The following is a 20,589-nucleotide window of genomic DNA, read 5'->3' as shown; positions in this document are numbered from 1 at the left end:
TAACTTACCTGTCTGCGGTTAATATTTCCACTGTTGTTATATTTGTTATTTATGTACGCCTTATCACCTAGCTACATTTTCCGGAAGCTTATCCCATCGCTGTGCAGCGCCATCTACTTCAGCTATCAAAATCTGGCATAACATAACAGTAGTAAATTTATTTGTTCTACAGGTTCAGCGTATCTACCCGTCAACTCCAACTGGCTCCAATACATAGACTCATCAGAAACTATATTCGAAGACTTAAAACTGGAATCCAAACAAATATTATCCCAAAAAGCCGACGAAGCGTGCAAATTAATGGAAAACGACGCTTACAAAAAGGACCTTTGGATGTGGGACCAGGATTGGTCTACTCAAACTTTGAAGTTAAAGAAAACCATCCCTAAAAAGAAAAACGAACCAGAAACACTGGCCATAAAATTTGAAAATCGAACGGCGAAAAAAGAATTCGATGTTCTATGCGACGAATACATCGAAGCAATCGAGTCAAATTCTTACCGGCCAGATACTTTTGAAGAGGTTGAAGAGTTGAGTAAAAAGTTTGCATATCTGTTTGATTTGAACCGGGCTTTGCCGGTGAAAAGGCCGTATTTGGCGGGATATCCGGCGTGGTACAGGAAACTATGTACGAAACCGGGTAAAGAGGATGATTGGGAGCCGGGGGCTAATAACATTACCACTAGTATGCAGGTATAGTGTTTTTTATTGTACTCTTTTGACAGGTGTAATACCACGCTAACACGATATCACATCGGCACACATGTAATCATCATTTCGTGACCGTATAAAGGCCGAGCCACACCGGCTTGCGTGTGCGTCACGTGCGCGTGTGCGTGCGCTAAAATGTTGGAGCCGCACACGCACACGTCACGCAAGCGGTGTGTCGTCTCTCATAAATATCTGTATGATACAACGCTGCACGCACGCGTGCACGTCACGCACACGCAGCCGGTGTGCACAGGCCTTTATTGTGTTACTTGTTGTTTTATTTATTTATTTTTGTCACGAATAAACGCTATCTATTATTTTCTATTACCACTTCCAGATAACCCCCAAACTTCTCCGCCTGTCCTGGGAAGGTTACCCCCTCCACTACATAATGGGCGAAGGGTGGGGGTTCTTAGTGCCCTTCAGGAGACAGAACAGCAGTGAGGACCAGCCAAGACTGCCATTGGGGGAGTTATTAGAGAAGTGTCCAGTGGCGGAGTGTAAGGAGGGCCCGGAGGAGGATTGTTATGTGTTGCCGAAGACTGTTGAGGTTAATTGTAGCTTTTTAGGGTTCCGTACCCAAAGAGTAAAACGGGACCCTATTACTAAGACTTCGCTGTCCGTCCGTCCGTCCGTCCGTCCGTCTGTCTGTCACCAGGGTGTATCTCACGAACCGTGATAGCTAGACAGTTGAAATTTTCACAGATGATGTATTTCTGTTGCCGCTATAACAACAAATACTAAAAACAGAATAAAATAAAGATTTAAATGGGGCTCCCATACAACAAACGTGATTTTTGACCAAAGTTAAGCAACGTCGGGAGTGGTCAGTACTTGGATGGGTAACCGTTTTTTTTTTGTTTGCATTATGGTACGGAACCCTTCGTGCGCGAGTCCGACTCGCACTTGCCCGGTTTTTTGCGATGCGAAGGTCTTCCTTTTAGCTTTGGCAACAATGCTTTCGTATGTTTGTCCGTATATTCTCCTCTACAGGTCTCATTTCTTCAGGTATACAGGTTTTAAAACGAACTAATTAGTGTGTAATCTCAGTGTTTCTGCTTTGTAAGTTCATCTGATTTCATATGTAACATGAATGTATGTAAGTATGTAATAACATATACTGTATAATATATATGTATTTGTATCAATATTATTATTGGGTATGTATGTATGTATATTTGTGTATTTCTTATGATTTATGATAGTGTTATGTTCGTAAAAGTACCTAAGAATTGTATCACGTATACCACATGTTTTAGCACAGCCTACAACATATCTGCTTTGCCAAAAGGTTGACTGGTAGAGAATGCCTATGGCATTAAGTTCGCCTTTTGTACAATGCGCTTTTCCTATGTGCAATAAAGATCAAATAAATAAATAAACCAAACGGGTTTTGTCCAAATTATTAAGTTAAATTTGAATTGCTTTCTAGCTCGAATTCACGAGCTATTTGGACAGCTCACATCATCTATCTATCTAATCGTTTTGTTTGTTTAACGCAGCGGTCGGCAACCAGCGACCCACGGGCCGCATGCGGCCCGCGAACCTCTCACTTGCGGCCCGCGAGCCTCCCTGCCTATTTTATATATAATATTGGCAAATGACAAAGTCATAAATATTAATAAAGTGCGGCCCGCGTCCACTTCGTTAACTGTTATGTGGCCGTTGGCTGCTAAAAGGTTGCCGACCGCTGGTTTAACGCATTCACTGCCAGGGGGCGTGGCCTAGGAACAAACTTGTATGACGGTGAACGCACATGTGCGTCGGGGGCAGTGAATGTGTTAATGCCTATTGTAATAATTGTCGTAGGAGGATCTGGGGAGAAGAGCATACTTCGCCAGGAAGAAACTGGACGAACAGGCGGCGGCCAACCAGTACCACGGTCTAGGCGTGTGGTGCGGCATACAATTACAAGGTGAGATACACAACGCGCATATGCCCCTGGGTTCTGGTAACCGCTTACCATCAGGCAGGCTGTAAGCTTGTTTGTAACCGACAATAGATAGTCTTGTAATAAGTTTTTGGCAAAAATTTCATTTTTGGTACAAGCTTTTACAAAAAAGTAGCCGAAAACACCTCGCGTGATTTGTGCACAACCCCCAACCAGCGTTGACAGTTACTTTAAAAAGCTTTCTTTTATTTTGTAGGATGTTGCCACTTCCTGAGGCTGCCTCACAAAGACGGCCCCAAGTACAAAGTGGGGAATCCCCTGGCTCGCGACTTCCTGGACATGTTCAGTCAAAACGTTCTCTCGGCGCAGGGGAATGACGCTGAGAAAGTGAGGAAATGCTTTTTTTTTTGTTGTCTGCCATATTTAACGATAGTGATAAGGGCAGGTAGAAGTTAGAAGAAGAAGTTATTATATAGTCAAAAAATTTAATTTCGGACCCATTTCGTAATTTGGGTCAAGAAATAGTTAACGTTGTGCATGATACTTTTATGTTTTAGGAGGTCTTCAACTTCATAGACTAATGTGACGTTATCTATGAAAATGGAGCTTATTGTCAATGGCGCTTACGCCATTATTAACGATGCTCCGATATAAATACAATGCCGCGTAACGCTGTGCGGCGTAAGCGCTATCGACAATAAGGTCCCTTTTCATAAATAATTATGCCCCATATTTTTCTCAAATAATTTGACCACTTGTAGGTACTCTCTTTCGGTCGTATGATGTCCTACTGGCGCAACAATCGCGAGCGGATCATGGGGCAGCAAGTAGTATGGCTGCCTGCTACAGCGCTGCCGCAACATTTGCACGGCGTGCGGCAGTACGGCGCCATCTTGCCGCAGGTTGTCGCATGCGGCACGCTCACTAGGAGGTAACACCTACTGGGAAATTATGTCCTACTGGCGCAACCGCGAGCAGATCATGGGGCAGCAAGTAGTGTGGCTGCCTGCTACAGCAACATTTGCGCGGCGTGCGGCAGTACGGTGCCATCTTGCCGCAAGTTGTCGCATGCGGCACGCTCACTAGGAGGTAACAATACTGGGACATATCTCCTACTGGCGCAACCGCGAGCGGATCATGGGGCAGCAAGTAGTGTGGCTGCCTGCTACAGTGCTGCCGCAACATTTGCGAGGCGTGCGGCAGTACGGCACCATCTTGCCGCAGGTTGTCGCATGCGGCACGCTCACTAGGAGGTAACAAACTACTGGGACATGTCCTACTGGCGCAACCGCGAGCGGATTATGGGGCAGCAAGTAGCGTGGCTGCCTGCTACAGCGCTGCCGCAACATTTGCGCGGCGTCCGGCAGTACGGCGCCATCTTGCCGCAGGGTATCGCATGCGGCACGCTCACTAGGAGGTAACAAACTACTGGGACATGTTCTACTGGCGCAACCGCGAGCGGATCATGGGGCAGCAAGTAGTGCGGCTGCCTGCTATAGCGCTGCCGCAACATTTGCGCGGCGTGCGGCAGTACGGCGCCATCTTGCCGCAGGGTGTCGCATGCGGCACGCTCACTAGGAGGTAACAAACTACTGGGACATGTTCTACTGGCGCAACCGCGAGCGGATCATGGGGCAGCAAGTAGTGTGGCTGCCTGCTACAGCGCTGCCGCAACATTTGCGCGGCGTGCGGCAGTACGGCGCCATCTTGCCGCAGGTTGTCGCATGCGGCACGCTCACTAGGAGGTAACAACTACTGGGACTTATGTCCTACTGGCTCAATCACGAGCGGGTCATACGGCAGCAAGTAGTATGGCTGCCAGCAACAGCGCTGTCGCAACATTTGCGTGGGGGCTATAGTATGAATTATATTTTTTTTAATGAATTATAAATGAATTATCCTGCCGGGCCGGGCCTGCATGACGCGCCCGCAAGGCAAAAACATTGTAAACGAGTTGCTATGCTATGTTTTCATTCCTACCTGCTCACATGCAATTTTATTAATGCACTCGCTAGTTAACTTTAAATTAAATTTGTCACTGCGCTCACTAGTATAAGTCTATACTTAAGTTTATGTATAAGTGCATGTTTCTCATTTAAGTGAATGACTGTTATTCTTTTTGAGAAATAAAAATCTTTAAACCGAATTATATGGAAATGGAATGAATTATATAGAATATATTTTACGCTTAAGCTATAATCTGTTAAAAAAAGCCATAGTTTCTTTTTTACGAGCCTTGGGCTACTGTGTTGAGCGTTGAACCTTAAAACTACTACGATACAGCCTCTTTTTAAATGACATTGTTGCTTTGGCACGCGCTCAACACGGTAGCCCACCGCTTGCACAAAAGAAGCAATGGCTTTTGTTTAACAGATTAGGGTCTTAGGCGTTAAAAAATTCATACTATACACATGTTACTATTTTTTAAGGATCAAATTGTATATGGGACCAACTGCATCGATCAATGCAATTTCTGTCAAAGACGTACATTTCTACAGCGCTCGAACAACCCACCACTAAATGATGGCCTTTGTATGTGACAGGGCTAGCGAACCGACCTGGATGACAGCCAGCAACGCCCAGAAGGACCGAATCGGTTCAGAACTACGAGCCATGGTCCAAGCGCCACCTGGATATAATTTCGTTGGCGCCGATGTTGATTCGCAGGTAAATTAATGTAACACAGGGGAACCTAACCATGGCAACAAGTAAAAAGAACAAGTGGAATGTGGAATAATCTTAATCTTAAATCCATATATTTATACTTAAATATCTACTTACCTACTAGATACAGATATAGTGCATAATTATTTTCCATCGTATTTTCACGGAAACGTACGAACGTGTCTTGCTATTTCAGTCAGTGTTGCTACAAAAAGCACTGACATTAACTGAACTAGTATGACAAATAAAAACTTTTCCGAGAGAATACGATGGAAAACAATTATGCACTACATTTGTACTGTCTCTACGAAACAAAAGACGATCGATTTGTCGCCAATATTTATCTCATTCGATAGTCAAAAGCCTGTATTTTTTTTTAATATACAATTCGTAATTTAAATGTTTACGAGTGGCCAGTAGTGCAAAACATTCAGTGTGGCCTATGTATAATCGACACGGTCAAGCAAATCTTGTCAGTAGATAAAGGCGCGATATTCAAATTTTCTATGAGTCGATATTCCTTCGCGCCTACATTTTTCAAATTTGCCGCCTTTTTCTATTGACAAGACCTGCTTGACCAACGTATAGTTTGTATTTTAGGAGCTGTGGATAGCGGCGTTGCTCGGTGACTCGACGTTTTCATCCTGTGGTGGAACAGCTTTGGGATGGGCAGTTCTCGCGGGTGACAAGGTACTATTTATTGTTGGACGCTTTCTTGACATGGTGGCAAAGAATCAGTGCGACAAAACTGCCGTATCCGAATTAATCTATAAGAAATACTGCATACTGTCAACATTAAGACGACTTGTACATCAACACGCGTGGGGCAACGTAACAAAAGAACCAATAATCTCGGAAAATGACTGCGGCCTACGTGCAGATCTATCTTGTCGTGGCGTTTGGGATGCGCAGAGGGAGGCGTTGTTTGATATCCGTGTCGTCGACACTGACGCTCCTTCTTACCTCTCACGACCCGTCACATCTGTACTTAAATCAGCTGAAGACGAAAAGCAGAGAAAATATTCCACGGCCTGTGAAATGCGACATGCAACGTTCACCCCACTTGTAACATCTGTTGACAGCGTCTATGCACCCCAAATGTCCTCCTTTATAAAACATATGGCAGAAACCATATCTCAACGGTGGAACCGTTCTCTAAGCACCATACTGGGCTGGCTGAGATGTAGGATCAGTATCGCCGTTATACGCGCCACCAGCATGTGTATCCGAGGCACACGCCACCGTTTTAAGTCGACCGCCAGGTGGCTTGGGTTCGACGACGGTGCCGCCCTTCCACACATCGATTGAAACCACTTTTCTACCCTACCCACATATGTATTACCTAACCCTTTGCCTATGTACTTATGATTGTTTTAATGTAATAAATTTTTGTTGAAATATTTAAAACGACTAGCTTGTTTGTAGTGCCGATACAAACCCGACAGGGTTTCACGGCACTTTTCTGATTCAATGTAAGATTTTATTATAGAATAAATACAATTATTATAAACAAGTATCCTAGAGTCAGACCAAGAATAGTCTGCAGCGGATTTGATAGCTCACACAGTGAAAGTGTTATTTTAAACGTCAAACTTCTATGAAATTATGACGTATAAATGACACTTGCACTGCGTGGGCTATCAAATCCGCTGCAGACTTCTTTTGGTCCGAATCTAGGGAATCTTGGGTAACCTGCTCCTATTTTACATGTTTTCTTTGCGCCTGATATAAGAGTGTTATGACAATGCACAATGTACCTAAATCGAATTCAAATATATAGTTTAACCTCTTTATCTTAAGTTTGTATTTTAATATTTATTTATTTATTTCATAGGCTCGGAAGACAGATGTGCACTCGCTCACCGCTCGCGCGGCTGACATATCGCGCACGCACGCCAAAGTCATCAACTACGCTAGGATATATGGTGTGTATCCGTACTTAAAGTACTAACTGCAACACACTGACAAACTGTCAGTGTAGTGTAGTACCACAAAATAAATAATAGTACTATAGTTCGTTTTTTTTTAGCATTAGAAAGAACTTGAAAGAAGGTAAGCGATCTTGACATGTCTTTTAATTGAAAAAGGCTTTGTAAAACTCAGTAACTGTTACTTATGAAAACAGAAGAATATAAATGATCGTATTAGATTCATAATTGTTACATATTTGCCGTAACTTATTTTTAAAATGTGTTTTTACATTAAAAGACACATCAAGATTGTTTACCTTATTTCTAATGCTAAAAAAACGAACTATAGGTACAGAAGACTCACTCTCTAACAAAACGCGTCTTTCACGATCAGCACAGATATGGCCGCTAGGTGGCGACAGCGCCACGCGCGGCTTATGGGAAACCCCAAAATTGGGGTGGAACGGATGTACTTTTAGCTACCTGTAGCAAAGCGACGAAATCGCGGAATGAGCCACGCCTGGTAGTACTACCTATATCGTCGGGTGACAAGCAAAAGTCACTAAGTACTATCAAAAAAAATAAGTAACAATGCACTTTATTACACTTGTAACACGGTTTGTTGTCCAATAATTTCAATGGTGTTAGTTAGTGACTTTTGCTTGTCAGCCGACGATATATATATATATGTGTAAATAGGTAAACACCTATTGGTAGACTATACCATGGAATGTTGCTAGGCAGAGTGATGGCAGGTGGACTAAAATGTTAACAGAATGGTGGCCGCTTTCAAATGAAAGAAGCGCCTGGCGTCCGTTGGCTCGTTGGGTGGACGACAGCCGGAAAATTGCGGGTCACTTCTGGATGAGATTAGCTCAGGACCGGGACAAGTGGCGTACTAGAAGAGAGGCCTATGCTCAGCAGTGGGCGATAAAGGGCTGATATGATGATGATGATGATCATGGAATGGCTAGTTATCTGTGCCATCGGCGGTAACCTTTATTTATCCTCATAAGGCCCAAGATAGGACCTATAGTACTTATTCAGTTCAATGAAATTTAAATCATATTCGATTGGAACAGAGTTGGTTTTGCTTTGTTTCGTTCAGTTTTTGAACAACGCAAAATCAACTCTACTTCCTAGATTGTAGGTTCAAATTTTGCATTTTTAATTTGTATGGCTGGGCCTTGGGAGGGTATTACATATTTCTGACGTTTCATTAGTCATAGATTTCTGAGATCTTTAATAGTGTAAATCGCGGTAATCTCGAATTAAATTATTAGGGGCGGGCCAAACCTTCGCCGAGCGGCTTCTAAAGCAGTTCAACCCTACCATGACGATGTCGGAAGCCAAAAGCAAGGCCGCCAAAATGTACGCCACCACCAAAGGCAGGAGGGTGTATGTGCTGAAGAAAAAATATATGGAGGGGATGATCGAAGAGGATTTAGACGGACAGGTAAATTTTACACCATTTAATCCTTTTTAACTGTTTTAAAAATGGTTCTCAGTAATCTCAATTAGTTTAGATTTTTACGGCCCGATCCGAACTTTAAAATACGTCAGTTCATAGATCTAGAAACGATATGGATTAGTGTCAAATGTGACGTTTCTTCAAACAAAACGTCACTTTTGACACTGACACATCTAATCCATATCGTTTCTAGATCTGTTAATTGAAGTATCTTAAGCCCCCATTCGCACGGCAGCTTTTTCAACGCGCGTTAAAGAAGCGTTTGAATGACACAAATGGATATATAACCATGTATAGGTATCTATTCACACGACAGCGGTGGCGCTTTTTATCAAGCGTTGTTGGATTTTCGACTTTAAGCCCAAGGCTATGTCTATGTATGTACGATGTCGTTAAATTGAATTTTGATTGCGGACAAATTCAAGCGCTTTTTTAATGCGCGTTGAAATAGCTGTCGTGCGAATGGGGGCTAAACTGGGGCTAAAGCTTAAAGTTAGTATCGGGCAGTTAGTGTATTTTCAACTATTTCTCGAAGAACGCTCGACCGATTTCTCGCTCTCATTATGTGAATTCTCCTATTGTGAATTCGTTTCTTTTGTTAACCCTTTGAATGCCTATCTTGTCTTGTTATACTCGTTATCGAGAGCCTTATCGGAATGAACAAAGGCATCAACAATGTTGCCGTAGCCGCGCGTCTACGCGTTACGTCTTTAGCGGTCAAGGAGTTAAGCTTGTTACTCGATGGGTTTTTGTTAGGGTTCCGTACCCAAAGGGTAAAACGGGACCCTATTACTAAGACTTCGCTGTCCGTCCGTCCGTCCGTCCGTCCGTCTGTCTGTCTGTCACCAGCCTGTATCTCACGAACCGTGATAGCTAGACAGTTGAAATTTTCACAGATGATGTATTTCTGTTGCCGCTATAACAACAAATACTAAAAACAGAATAAAATAAAGATTTAAATGGGGCTCCCATACAGCAAACGTGATTTTTGACCAAAGTTAAGCAACGTCGGGCGGAGTCAGTACTTGGATGGGTGACCGTTTTTTTTTGCATTATGGTACGGAACCCTTCGTGCGCGAGTCCGACTCGCACTTGCCCGGTTTTCTGATATAATTTTGCCTACCCGGTCTCAAATCTCTGTGCACGCGACTGTTAACGAGAGCCTTGTCGGAATTAACAAAGGCATCGACAATGTTGCTATAGCCGCGCGCGTCAATTTACGTCGTTAGCGGTCAAGGAGTTAAGCTTGTTACTTGTTACTCGATGGGTTTTTGTTTTGAATATCCCTAGTAATAATATTAACTTTTTTCGTGCAGGTTGTAGAAATGTCCGGATACCAGGCGATCAGGCTGGCCAAAATGAGCGGCAAAAAAGTTGAGGAAATGTTCGAACGACCGCGCTGGGTCGGCGGCACCGAGTCAGAAATGTTTAACAAACTGGAAGAAATCGCTGGTAAGTAAAGTCCAACTTTGTCCACTGTACCTTTATTTTATACTGCCTTAAGTAGGTACAGTCGACGTCAAAGATATGTTTACATTTTGCGCCTTATTACAAAGGAGTAAGGTGCAAAAGTGTAAATATATTTTTGACGTCGACTGTATCTTTACATAACAGCTATGGGATAATTCATTTAAGGAAATCGTAGGTCGATTAAGCTTTTTACTTATTTTTATCACCATTATGTGTATATTTAATTTTAAACAATAGGTATTTATTTAATTTTACTTTGTTATAGCCTCCTAAGGCCCCAGCCATACAAATGAAAAATGCAAAATTTGCCACAGAAATTTGGATCTACAATGTAGGAAATAGAGTTGATTTTGCGTTGTTCATAAATTGAACGAAACAAAGCAAAAACAAATCTGTTCCAATCGAATATGATTTAAATTTCATTGAACTGAATAAGTACTATAGGTAGGACTTTGGGCCTTAGGATGATTGTATAAGTATCGGCAAGGCAGTTGACATGAATTTTTACACACATAGGGCCAGTTGCACCAACCACATTTGACAGACTGATCAACGTCGGCCGGCGCGCCCCGGCGCCTTACTATGAAACTTTCCATACATAAAAATTTAGCGAACTCTTTAACGATACGAACAGTTTGGTGCAACCGACCCATAGAGTACTAAACACAGAAATAATATTTGCTTCTCTGTTTGCGAGCAATTCACGTCTAGATGCAGGCTCAAAACTTCCACCTATGCTACCTCAATGCAGTTCCTCTATGCAGAGAATTGCTATACATCAAAAAGAGGTACGCCGAGCTCTGCTGAATCTTGACGTGAATAAGGCCAATGGACCAGACGGCATACCTGCACGTGTACTAAAGCAGTGTGCGCCTGAGTTGTCTCCTGTACTGACACGCCTGTACCGCCTCTCTCTCCAAACAAGAACGGTGCCGAAATCCTGGAAGCTTGCAAACGTGCAGCCAGTACCCAAGAAGGGTAGTCGTGCTGATCCCTGCAATTACCGACCAATCGCCATTACCTCCATGCTCTGTAAAGTCATGGAAAGGGTACTTAACGGCCAGCTGCTGGCATACCTCGAAGCAAATGATCTGCTCAGTGACCGTCAATATGGCTTTCGCCGAGGTCGGTCTACTGGGGATCTTTTAGCGTATGTCACGCATTGCTGCGGCGAGGCCATCGAGAGGAACGGTGAAGCGCTTGCTGTTTCACTGGACATCTCGAAGGCCTTTGACAGGGTTTGGCACGCAAGTCTCCTTAGCAAGCTTCCTGCTTACGGCATCCCTGCTGATTTTTGTAGCTGGCTATCTGATTTCTTGAGAGAACGGTCGATCAGAGTAGTTATTGATGGCTGCTCTTCGGACCTCATGGCCATTGACGCCGGTGTTCCTCAGGGGTCTGTTCTCTCCGCAACCCTTTTCCTGCTCCACATTAACGACATGCTGCAACCCAGCATTGTAGGTTATGCAGATGACAGTACGGTTGTTGACAGATATTTGGCTAGTGCAAGGGACAGCAGGGAGGATATACGTTCACAGAGAGAGGCCATGGTTGAGCGAATGAGCTTGACCCTTAGTCTCGTTTCCCAGTGGGGTGATGACAATCTGGTCACGTTCAATGCCTCCAAAACGCAGGCGTGTCTATTTTCCGCAAAACGGAGTCCATTCGACCTGACTCCTTCTTTCCGGGGTGCATCTGTACCTATTACCGACAGCCTGGAACTCCTCGGCATGGAGCTGAGTTCAGTCCTCAGCTTCGGCAGTTTCATTGAGTCTAAAGCACAAACTGCGGCCAGAAAGCTGGGCGTCCTAAATAAGGTGAAGCGATACTTCACACCTGGACAGCTTCTAACACTTTACAAAGCTCAAGTCCGGTCGTGTATGGAGTATTGCAGCCACCTGTGGGATGGCTCAGCTAAATACCAACTCGCCGCTTTGGACTCAGTGGAGCGCAGAGCCAGGAGGATGATTGGCGACAAGAAGCTAACGGCTAAGCTTCAGTCTTTGGCCCATCGGCGGAAAGTCGCCAGCCTGTCGGTATTCTACAGGTTGCACTTCGGGGAGTGTGCCCAAGAGCTACACGAGCTCATTCCACCGTCCCCATTCTACCATCGGACTTTTAGACGCACGGCCGGTTTCCATCCTTACTTGGTAGATATTCCACCAATTCGCACGAAGCGCTTTGCTTCTACTTTCCTTATGCGCACTGCCAAGGAATGGAATTCCTTGCCGGCGTCTATATTTCCGTGTTCTTATAACCCGGCAACCTTCAACTCAAGAGTGAACAGGCACCTTCTGGGCGAGCTCGCTCCATCGTAGGCCACGTCTACGCCTCGGCTAGTCTGTGGCCATGAGTAAGCCCATTCATAATTTAAAAAAAAATATAGGTAAATGAATGAATGAGAAAATGTGACTTAAGTCCATGATTACATAATTAACCTTGAAGAAACTTTTTGATCAGTGTAAAAGTTAACTGTTTATGTTAAACTTACTATCGGTACAAAAATAACACTACCGATTGCCGATAGGATCTTGTTTCCCGAATCCAGCCAGTTGTAGAGCTCCCAGCAAAAATAGTAAATTAGTAATATAGTAATTCGCAATTCGTGTCGATTTAAAACACTTCCTTCGGTCGTGTTTCAATTTATCGCCACTCGTTGCGAATTTCCTACTTTTCGCACTTGTGTCGTACATACAAACTTCTACAGTACATATGACCCTTTACATTTTTGACATAGGCACGTATGGGATCTTCCATTAATTACGTCACACGAATTTCTAGGTTTTGGGACCCCTCCTTGTCACACTTGGTCACATTTTGCAAATCCCTCCCCACCTGGTGTGACGTCACATTTTAGGCAATTTTGTTTTCAACGAAATCGGCAATACTAACTCGGCATTATTTTTTTAATAAAAGAATATTTTTGGTAAAAGAAATATTAGTAATTTTATAATACAAAACCAATTAGGAACGAAAATTGCCTACTTTCAAAACCTCATTATTTAAATGTACAACGAATAAAAAAATATAAATTAATTTTCGGTTACTGATGAATAGTGATGAAGTTAAAATGACGTCACAAAGTTTGTGACTCCCCCCTCCCCCATGTCACAACATGTCACATTTTCTTGACCCCCTCCCACCCCCTAAACGTGTGACGTAATTAATGGATGACCCCTATTGTCCTTAATCCCGCCCTAGGGCGGTAAAGTAGCACCATATGTACTGTAAAATAGTTCGATCCTACTCTGAAATCTCGTTCCTTCTACGATCAGCACGATATCTTTCAGACTCGGAAGCGCCATCAACAGCATTCCTCTCCGGGCGGCTGTCCCGCGCGCTGGAGCACGCGCTGGGGCGCTGGGCCGGCACGCGGCTGAACTGGGCCGTGCAGTCCGCCGCCGCCGACTACCTGCACCTCATGCTGGCCAGCATGCGCCGGGAGGCACCCGCAGCCAGGTAATGTACATAATACCAGATACCTCACACCTACAGCGTTCCTCTCCGGGCGCCTGCCCGGCGCGTCTTAAATATTTAGGCTAAAGCCTCTTTTACTGATTGAATCCTTATCTATACAAAGGAGTATTCCTTTTCAATTCAATTCAATTCAATACTTTATTTCCAAGAATATGGTACATAGAATGTTGGTTAGTAAAAGGTGTTAGGTCAGCATATTCTGCTGGCATGCATCGGCGTAGAAATATTTACATAGTACATGAGAAGTAAAATTAAATATTAAAATTTAAAATTCAGTCAGTATAAGATTAGCAAAATTAATTAACAATTCATAATAAATATCATTTAAAAAATTCATCTACAGAGTAAAAACATTTTCCAAGTAACCACTAAAACTTTTTTTTTCAAATTTACATATCGGTAGAGTTTTGTTATGAGGTCATCTGGCACTCTATTAAATATTTTTACAACCATATTACAGACATTTGACTGGGACACTTTCAGCTTCTGCGCAGGTTCTTAACATTATCTTCTTCCTCGCGTTATCTCGGCATTTTGCCACGGCTCATGACAACTAATCCCGCGAGAATTGGCGTAGGCAGTACCTTTTACGAAAGCGACTGCCACCTGCCCTTCCAAGCCAGAGGGTGAACTAGACCTTATTGGGATTAGTCTTTTCTGTTAAGAAAAGGAATAGAAATATAGGAATGACAGGTTAATACCTGTGTGATAAAATTTATAATTATGGTCCACTGGATTTACGATAAAATCTGTGTTTAACTTACGGTTACTACATTGTCGTATTGTTATTAAAACTAGTCGACCTTGTAACATCATTGGAATTAACCGAGCAACACCGGCTTCCGACACATCTTCCGTGTCGCTCGAAGGAATTACTAGTTCTGTATTTGAAAGAATTGAACATAAAATCATTGTTTATTACTATTTTAATATACAAATGAAGTGGCATTCATACGTTTGTTAATTTATTTTGATAGTTATACAATTTGAGTGAGCTTCTATTCAATGTTTTCTCCGTTCACATTCGCCTCTATTTGGGACTCGTTTAATCGTCTACGGTCGTGCGTGTGATAATCGGAAAATATATTAACTCCACGGCCGATTCGGCCGCGGCGACTGCTATCTAAATTGGAAAATATTAAAATTGTGTGATTGTGCTTATTTATGTCAAGGTTTCAAATATATCACAGCACACTCCCGAAAAGTTTTTGTGAAATAAATCGAATTAAAGGCAATTCATAAACATGTTATTAACTAATATACTGTTGCTTCTCATAGTGACCAGTGTACCAACAAATTCATTAATACCTGAAGATGCGCGTCTTAATTTTACCGAACTGAGTATGAAATACGGTCACAACGCAGAAGAGCATAGAGTGACCACAGAAGATGGTTATATACTCACTCTATTCCGTATACCAGGGAAGAAACCTCCAGTATTATTACTGCACGGATTAAACGACTGTTCAGACACATTTATTATAAGAGGCAATAGCTCTTTAGCTATCACATTAGCTAATAAAGGCTATGACACGTGGGCTGGGAATACAAGAGGCAATAAATACGCGCGGCAACACACCAAACTAAATCCAGATACAGACCTATCTTTCTGGGATCACAGTTTTCACGAACATGGATATTACGATTTACCTGCTATTATTGATTATATTTTAAACGTAACAGGACATAAGACTATTAAAAGCATCGGAAATTCTGAGGGTACAACAGATCACTTCGTATTAGGATCCCTTAGACCTGAATATAACGAGAAAATCCAACTCCTGATTGCAATGGGGCCCTCAGCGTTTTTCAAACATCTGACGCCGCAACTATCTTCATTAATGGCAATGGGTCCTTTATTAGATCAAGTTGCACGGCCTTTTAAAATTGAAGAATTATTCCGAGAAGGTAGTACTGAAAAAAAATTTTTTGCGGCAATCTGTAACCGTAACGCTCTTTTTTGTCGTGACCTTTTATTTCAAGTTGGGGGACACGATCCTAAACGCCTAGAACGGGAGTTTTTGCCTGTATTATTTGGACATTTTCCTACATCAGGATCGAGGAAAGGTTTTATTCATTATAGCCAACTGGGCTTGAGAATGCGGTTTGCGTTATTCGACTATGGCGCTGCTGACAATATTAAACGCTACGGACACACTGAACCACCGGATTACAATCTCACTCAATGTACTATGAAAACAGCATTTTTTGTGGGAAAAAACGACCTTGTGTGTGATGTGAAGGATGTAGAATATCTCCGAGCCGTTCTTCCTAACGTTGTGCTGTATCATTTAATGGAACCGAAGACATGGAACCATTACGATTTCGTTTGGGGTAATGACATGCCCAAGACTTTGTATCCTCACGTTTTTAAGTTGTTGGAGAAATTTTAACCTCCTGAGACTAAATGTACATTACAATGTACATATTCGTTCAATCTAAATTGAACCTTTCATGAACCAAATAAAGTAGCATTTCTTTTGTTTCATTGCTTTTTAAAACAAACGAAATTCGTTCTTTTTTTATTACTAAAAGAGAAGTTACATTAATTATTGTTACTTATCTGCCAAACTGCATAGCAGTTTGTTGGCAGAAAACTTATTCTACCCTCCACCATTGTAAAGTAAGTTAATTCTTACTTAATTTATAACTTTGCGAGTGCGATTTCTTACAAACAGTTGTATACGTAACAGACAGACTTTAATTTTAAAAAAAGAACGAATTTCGTTTGTTTTAAAAAGCAATAAAACAAAAGAAATGCTACTTTATTTGGTCTAATTCTAATTTAGGTACCTACTTAATTTATTGAATAAGGTTTAAATGAAGAATCCAAAAACTTTATATGAAGGGTCTTACGAGGTTAAAATTCTTTCCTAAATAAAGGTGATTTTACGAGTTTAGAATTTTTATTTCCATGCATTATTTAGCTCAACTCCTCGATTCAAGAAGAGGTTTTTGTCGATGTAAATAGAATCCCGGATGCAAAAAATGGGTGTCATAAATTTAAGGGTGGTATTACATCTCTTCTTAGAGCATTTAGTAACTGGAGACGTCATGGCACTTGTATGTGTCACACAAACCAAAATTGTTGGCACTTCGGCCTCAAAAGTGCCTTGCTTCGCTCCAAATCTATAAAGATTTACTCGCAACGCTTGGGACTTAAAATCGTCGCAGCTAAAACTATAACTTTTGTTGCACAAAATAACAATCGACTGTAGGTAGGTAAATTATACAATTTAATCGATACCTAACCAGGGGTGCGAAACTCCTGATTTCGGCATTGCTCCGAGCAATTATTAGGGTTGACACAACTTGACGTCCCTTTGCGTGCACGCCCGCAGATAAGATAATAGCTTAAATTTTGACAACCCTAAATAGCCGAAAGGGATAGTAGCCATATATTAGAAAGGGATAGCATGATTCGACCCAGAACCGGTTTCAAACTTCGGTTTTGTAGGAAGTTTCCTTTCTGTACGGCAGTAGGTACTATTATTTATTCTATGTCGATACCTACAGTTTGATTATGTCCTTACAGATTCTGCCTGAGCTTCCACGACGAAGTCCGCTATTTGGTACCAGAGGAGCAGAAGTATGAGGCAGCGTTAGCGTTGCAGATCACCAATCTACTCACAAGAGCGTTCTGCTCTCAACGGTAAGTGGCGAACAAGGCCCGGCAGGCGTGGCTCACTCCGCGATTTCGTCGCTTTGCTACAGGTAGCTAAAAGTACATCAGTTCCACACCAATTTTGGTGGCTAGCCATAAGCCGCGCGTGGCGCTGTCGCCACCTAGCGGCCATACCTATCTGTCCTGATCATAATCATAACATACGCGTTTTGTTAGAAAGTGAGTCTTCTGTACCTAGTACTATCATTTATTCTGTGGACCTGGGCAAACTCGGCTCCATTCGGCTCAGCATTACTCCGAGCAATTATTAGGGTGACACAATTTGACATCCCTTTGCGTGCACGACCCCAGATAAGATAATAGCTTGAATTTTGACAACCCTAAATAGCCGAAAGTGATAGTGCCAGCATTAGCATTATTCGACCCTGAACCGCTGTCAAACTTCGGTTCTGTAGGAAGTTTCCTTTCTGTACGGCAGTATTAGGTACTATTATTTATTCTGTGCCCGGGTTAAAGTATCAAGGCAAGCGTGCCGACATTATATTTCTTTTGACATTGTTGGCATTGGCAACGTCACTTTGAGCGCGTGTCGTTCCTACATTGAACATTTAGAGAGTTAGGGGTCACCCATTCATTACATCACATGTTAAGGGGGGAGGGGGCAAGAAAATGTGACATGGAGGGGTGAGTCACAAACATTGTGACGTACACTCTATAGTTCGTTTTTTTTAGCATTAGAAAGAACTTCGCAGATGTAAGCTTGTGGTTCCAAATCCGGCACTTTTAGCGGTAATAATTCGAAGTAAATTACATGTATTGACCATGCTACATTAGATAATTCAATAATTATTAACAATTAAAGAGCCTGATAAAAACTGTATGCTTGCTTCTGTGGAGTTCTTTCTAATGCTAAAAAAAATAAACTATAACTTATTTAAATTATTTAATTAATTCGCTGTATAGTAATAACAAGTTATGGAAGGCACTTCACACCAGGGGCCACCCCCCTGGTTTGCCAAACGTGACCAAGTGTGACAATGGGAGAGGGGAGGGGGGTCAAATAACCTGTGTTATGTAACCCCTTACTGTTAGTTTTTAGGGTTTAGGGTTCCGTATCCAAAGGGTAAATCAATAACTGGGTACTTATATTTTCAGAGTCGGCATCAATGACCTCCCGCTCTCCGTAGCTTTCTTCACCTCAGTCGAAGTGGACCGGGTGCTGCGAAAAGAGGCGGACTTATGCTGCACAACCCCCTCCAACCCGCACGGCTTGGAGAAAGGCTACGGGATACCTAGTGGGGAATCTTTGAATATATACCAAGTGATTGATAGGTGTAAGGGTAAATAAATTGTTTATAGTGTTATTTGTGTTTTTTATTTCGTTATCTTGCTTGACCAATGCTTGACATACTGTACAAAGTATACACTACAGATACTCCCTAAAATATGTGTGTTAAGATCACCGAGAGAGCGTGGTCTTCTCCACCTCAGTTGAAGTAGATTTTACAATGACCAACCCCGAATCGCAAAAAAAAATTAACCTCCTATAGAAAATGGACCAGCCAAAATGTATGAAACAGGCAATTTATTTTTTCTAAAAGGATGGGATTCTGAGATGTAACGGACTGTAAGTTTCGTTTGGTATTCGTTATTCGATATATGATTGTCATCTTGGCCAAGTCCCCAGGTGCTACCAAAAGAGGCGTACTTATGCTGCACGACCCTCTAAGCCGCACGGCTTGCAGAAACCCTACAGGATACCTAGTGTGGATCACATTTTATCTATTTTAAAACAAATATCCCTGTTACAGTTGAAATATTTTCAGTGATTTCTATTTCGATAAGCAATAATCGATTGAACGTCAAGTGTTCAGTATCGATTATTAAATGTGGGTTAGGCGTCTATATATATGTCTTGAATAGTTTCACAGACAAATGTCACTGTGACAGTTATTTTCTTTTAGGTCAGCTGACGCATAACTGATTGATCCTTAAAGTTCTTTCACTGTAACTATTTAAAATAAACCTTATTACGCTCTGAAAAGGTTCAGATTAGAATGTAGTTTAATAGTCAGTAACGTTGATATTGGTTATTTTATTCCACGTTTCGTGTAAAATCACTGCGTGTTTTTGAATTATCTACATGATTATAAATTAACTTGATTTCACTTGTAAACTTATATGTTGTTTAGCCGAGAAATAGCAAGATACTATTTAAACTCAAGCTATTGTTACAGTGATCAATCATCATTGTTTGCATCATGTCGAAAGTTACTAAAAGGAAACATGTGATGAATGAAGCTTTGTGGGACGATTTTGAACTTCCGAAAGAGAACCAAAGCATTGTCAAAGTTTTAAAAAGTATGGGAAACAATTTGCATCAGGTATTCTTGTTTTTTTCGTTACTTTTGTTTACTTTACTTCCTAACATAACCTAATTTTGTGAAATGCTGACTTACGCTGCGTTTCAAAATATGCGAGGATGCGTAAAGAGGGATGTGTGTCTGAGCGAGAATAGGTTATTGAAATGATTCTATTGCATAGAGGTACAATAACATAGAGAAGACACGGGGGAGTGGCCAAATGACTGAACGAGATACACTTATAGAACTTTCAGTAGGAGTAGCAGAGAAAGCGGTACTATTGCTTGTCCTTGTCACAGTCTCACTTTTTGTTTGTTCCCCACCCTTTTGTTAGTATGGGCTATGGTGGGCAACAAATAACCCGACCGAATTACGTAGATTGTTTTTGGTATATTGTCAGGAATGTTAAAACGTGTTTTTAATATTGTCGCATTGCGTATTTTTTGTCCCTCACGGAGGCACGCGCACACCACTTCTATAGGATGCTACTTCTATGTTCTATTGGCTCTTAATAAACACATACTCACACATCTCTGTTGGAAACGCAGCTTTATTCGTAAATTTAAAACATTTTCCATAACATATTCTATTTTCATTGGAATTTTAAAATTAACTTGTAATTTGTACTGCTCCCTTTTTTAGATAACTACACCAACCGGAGAAGAATATTTAGTGTCTATGCCAATAAAATTCAGAAAAAATATATGGGTAAAAAGAGGAGATTACATACTTGTGGAACCTATTCTCGAAGGCAATAAAGTGAAAGCAGAAATAGTGAAAATAATGAATAAAGACTCTATTAAATATTATAAAGAAAATAATGTATGGCCTAAGGAGTTTGAAGACAGTAAATGTGATGTAAAACAAAACAATGATGATGATTTGTTTGAAAATACAAATAGAAATAGGATACAGTATCATAGTGAATCTAGTGAGAACAGTTCAGACTCGGAGAGAAGTAGCAATGAAGAATAAAAATATGTTTATTTACTTTTGTATTTTTATTA

At 41.6% G+C, this 20,589-nt stretch overlaps 3 protein-coding genes across 4 annotated transcripts in view; all 3 read left to right on the top strand.

The window, feature by feature from the left end:
* The window catches only part of LOC134670594 (DNA polymerase subunit gamma-1, mitochondrial), a 29,015-nt gene extending 10,445 nt beyond the window's left edge, over positions 1-18,570 (top strand). The window contains exons 7-19 of the mRNA XM_063528396.1: positions 173-693; positions 1,049-1,261; positions 2,521-2,626; positions 2,859-2,989; positions 3,364-3,533; positions 5,146-5,269; positions 5,867-5,956; positions 7,101-7,191; positions 8,460-8,632; positions 9,964-10,099; positions 13,408-13,576; positions 17,130-17,246; positions 18,375-18,570. Of these exons, the coding sequence (XP_063384466.1) occupies positions 173-693; positions 1,049-1,261; positions 2,521-2,626; positions 2,859-2,989; positions 3,364-3,533; positions 5,146-5,269; positions 5,867-5,956; positions 7,101-7,191; positions 8,460-8,632; positions 9,964-10,099; positions 13,408-13,576; positions 17,130-17,246; positions 18,375-18,567 (2,234 nt within the window). The 3' untranslated portion in view covers positions 18,568-18,570. The remainder of the gene's footprint in view (positions 1-172; positions 694-1,048; positions 1,262-2,520; positions 2,627-2,858; positions 2,990-3,363; positions 3,534-5,145; positions 5,270-5,866; positions 5,957-7,100; positions 7,192-8,459; positions 8,633-9,963; positions 10,100-13,407; positions 13,577-17,129; positions 17,247-18,374) is intronic.
* LOC134670593 (lipase 1-like) lies at positions 14,593-16,089 on the top strand. The gene has a single exon (XM_063528394.1). The coding sequence runs from the start codon at positions 14,839-14,841 to the stop codon at positions 15,985-15,987; it is 1,149 nt and encodes a 382-aa protein (XP_063384464.1). The 5' UTR covers positions 14,593-14,838; the 3' UTR covers positions 15,988-16,089.
* A 765-nt stretch (positions 18,571-19,335) lies between the features above and the next one.
* The window catches only part of LOC134670672 (probable RNA-binding protein EIF1AD), a 65,753-nt gene continuing 64,499 nt past the window's right edge, over positions 19,336-20,589 (top strand). Inside the window, exons 1-2 of one of the 2 annotated variants that reach the window (XM_063528490.1) lie at positions 19,336-19,603; positions 20,225-20,563. In XM_063528490.1, coding sequence (XP_063384560.1) covers positions 19,481-19,603; positions 20,225-20,557 — 456 coding nt within the window. In that variant the 5' untranslated portion in view covers positions 19,336-19,480 and the 3' untranslated portion in view covers positions 20,558-20,563. Of the gene's footprint in view, positions 19,604-20,224; positions 20,573-20,589 lie in introns of those variants that run through there. The other variant, XM_063528489.1, reaches the window with a different exon arrangement.

This window comes from Cydia fagiglandana, chromosome 14, assembly GCF_963556715.1.
Source record: "Cydia fagiglandana chromosome 14, ilCydFagi1.1, whole genome shotgun sequence".
Taxonomy (NCBI): Eukaryota; Metazoa; Arthropoda; class Insecta; order Lepidoptera; family Tortricidae; genus Cydia; species Cydia fagiglandana.
Note: the sequence above shows the minus strand (reverse complement) of the source record. Positions and strands in the feature narration are given on the sequence as shown.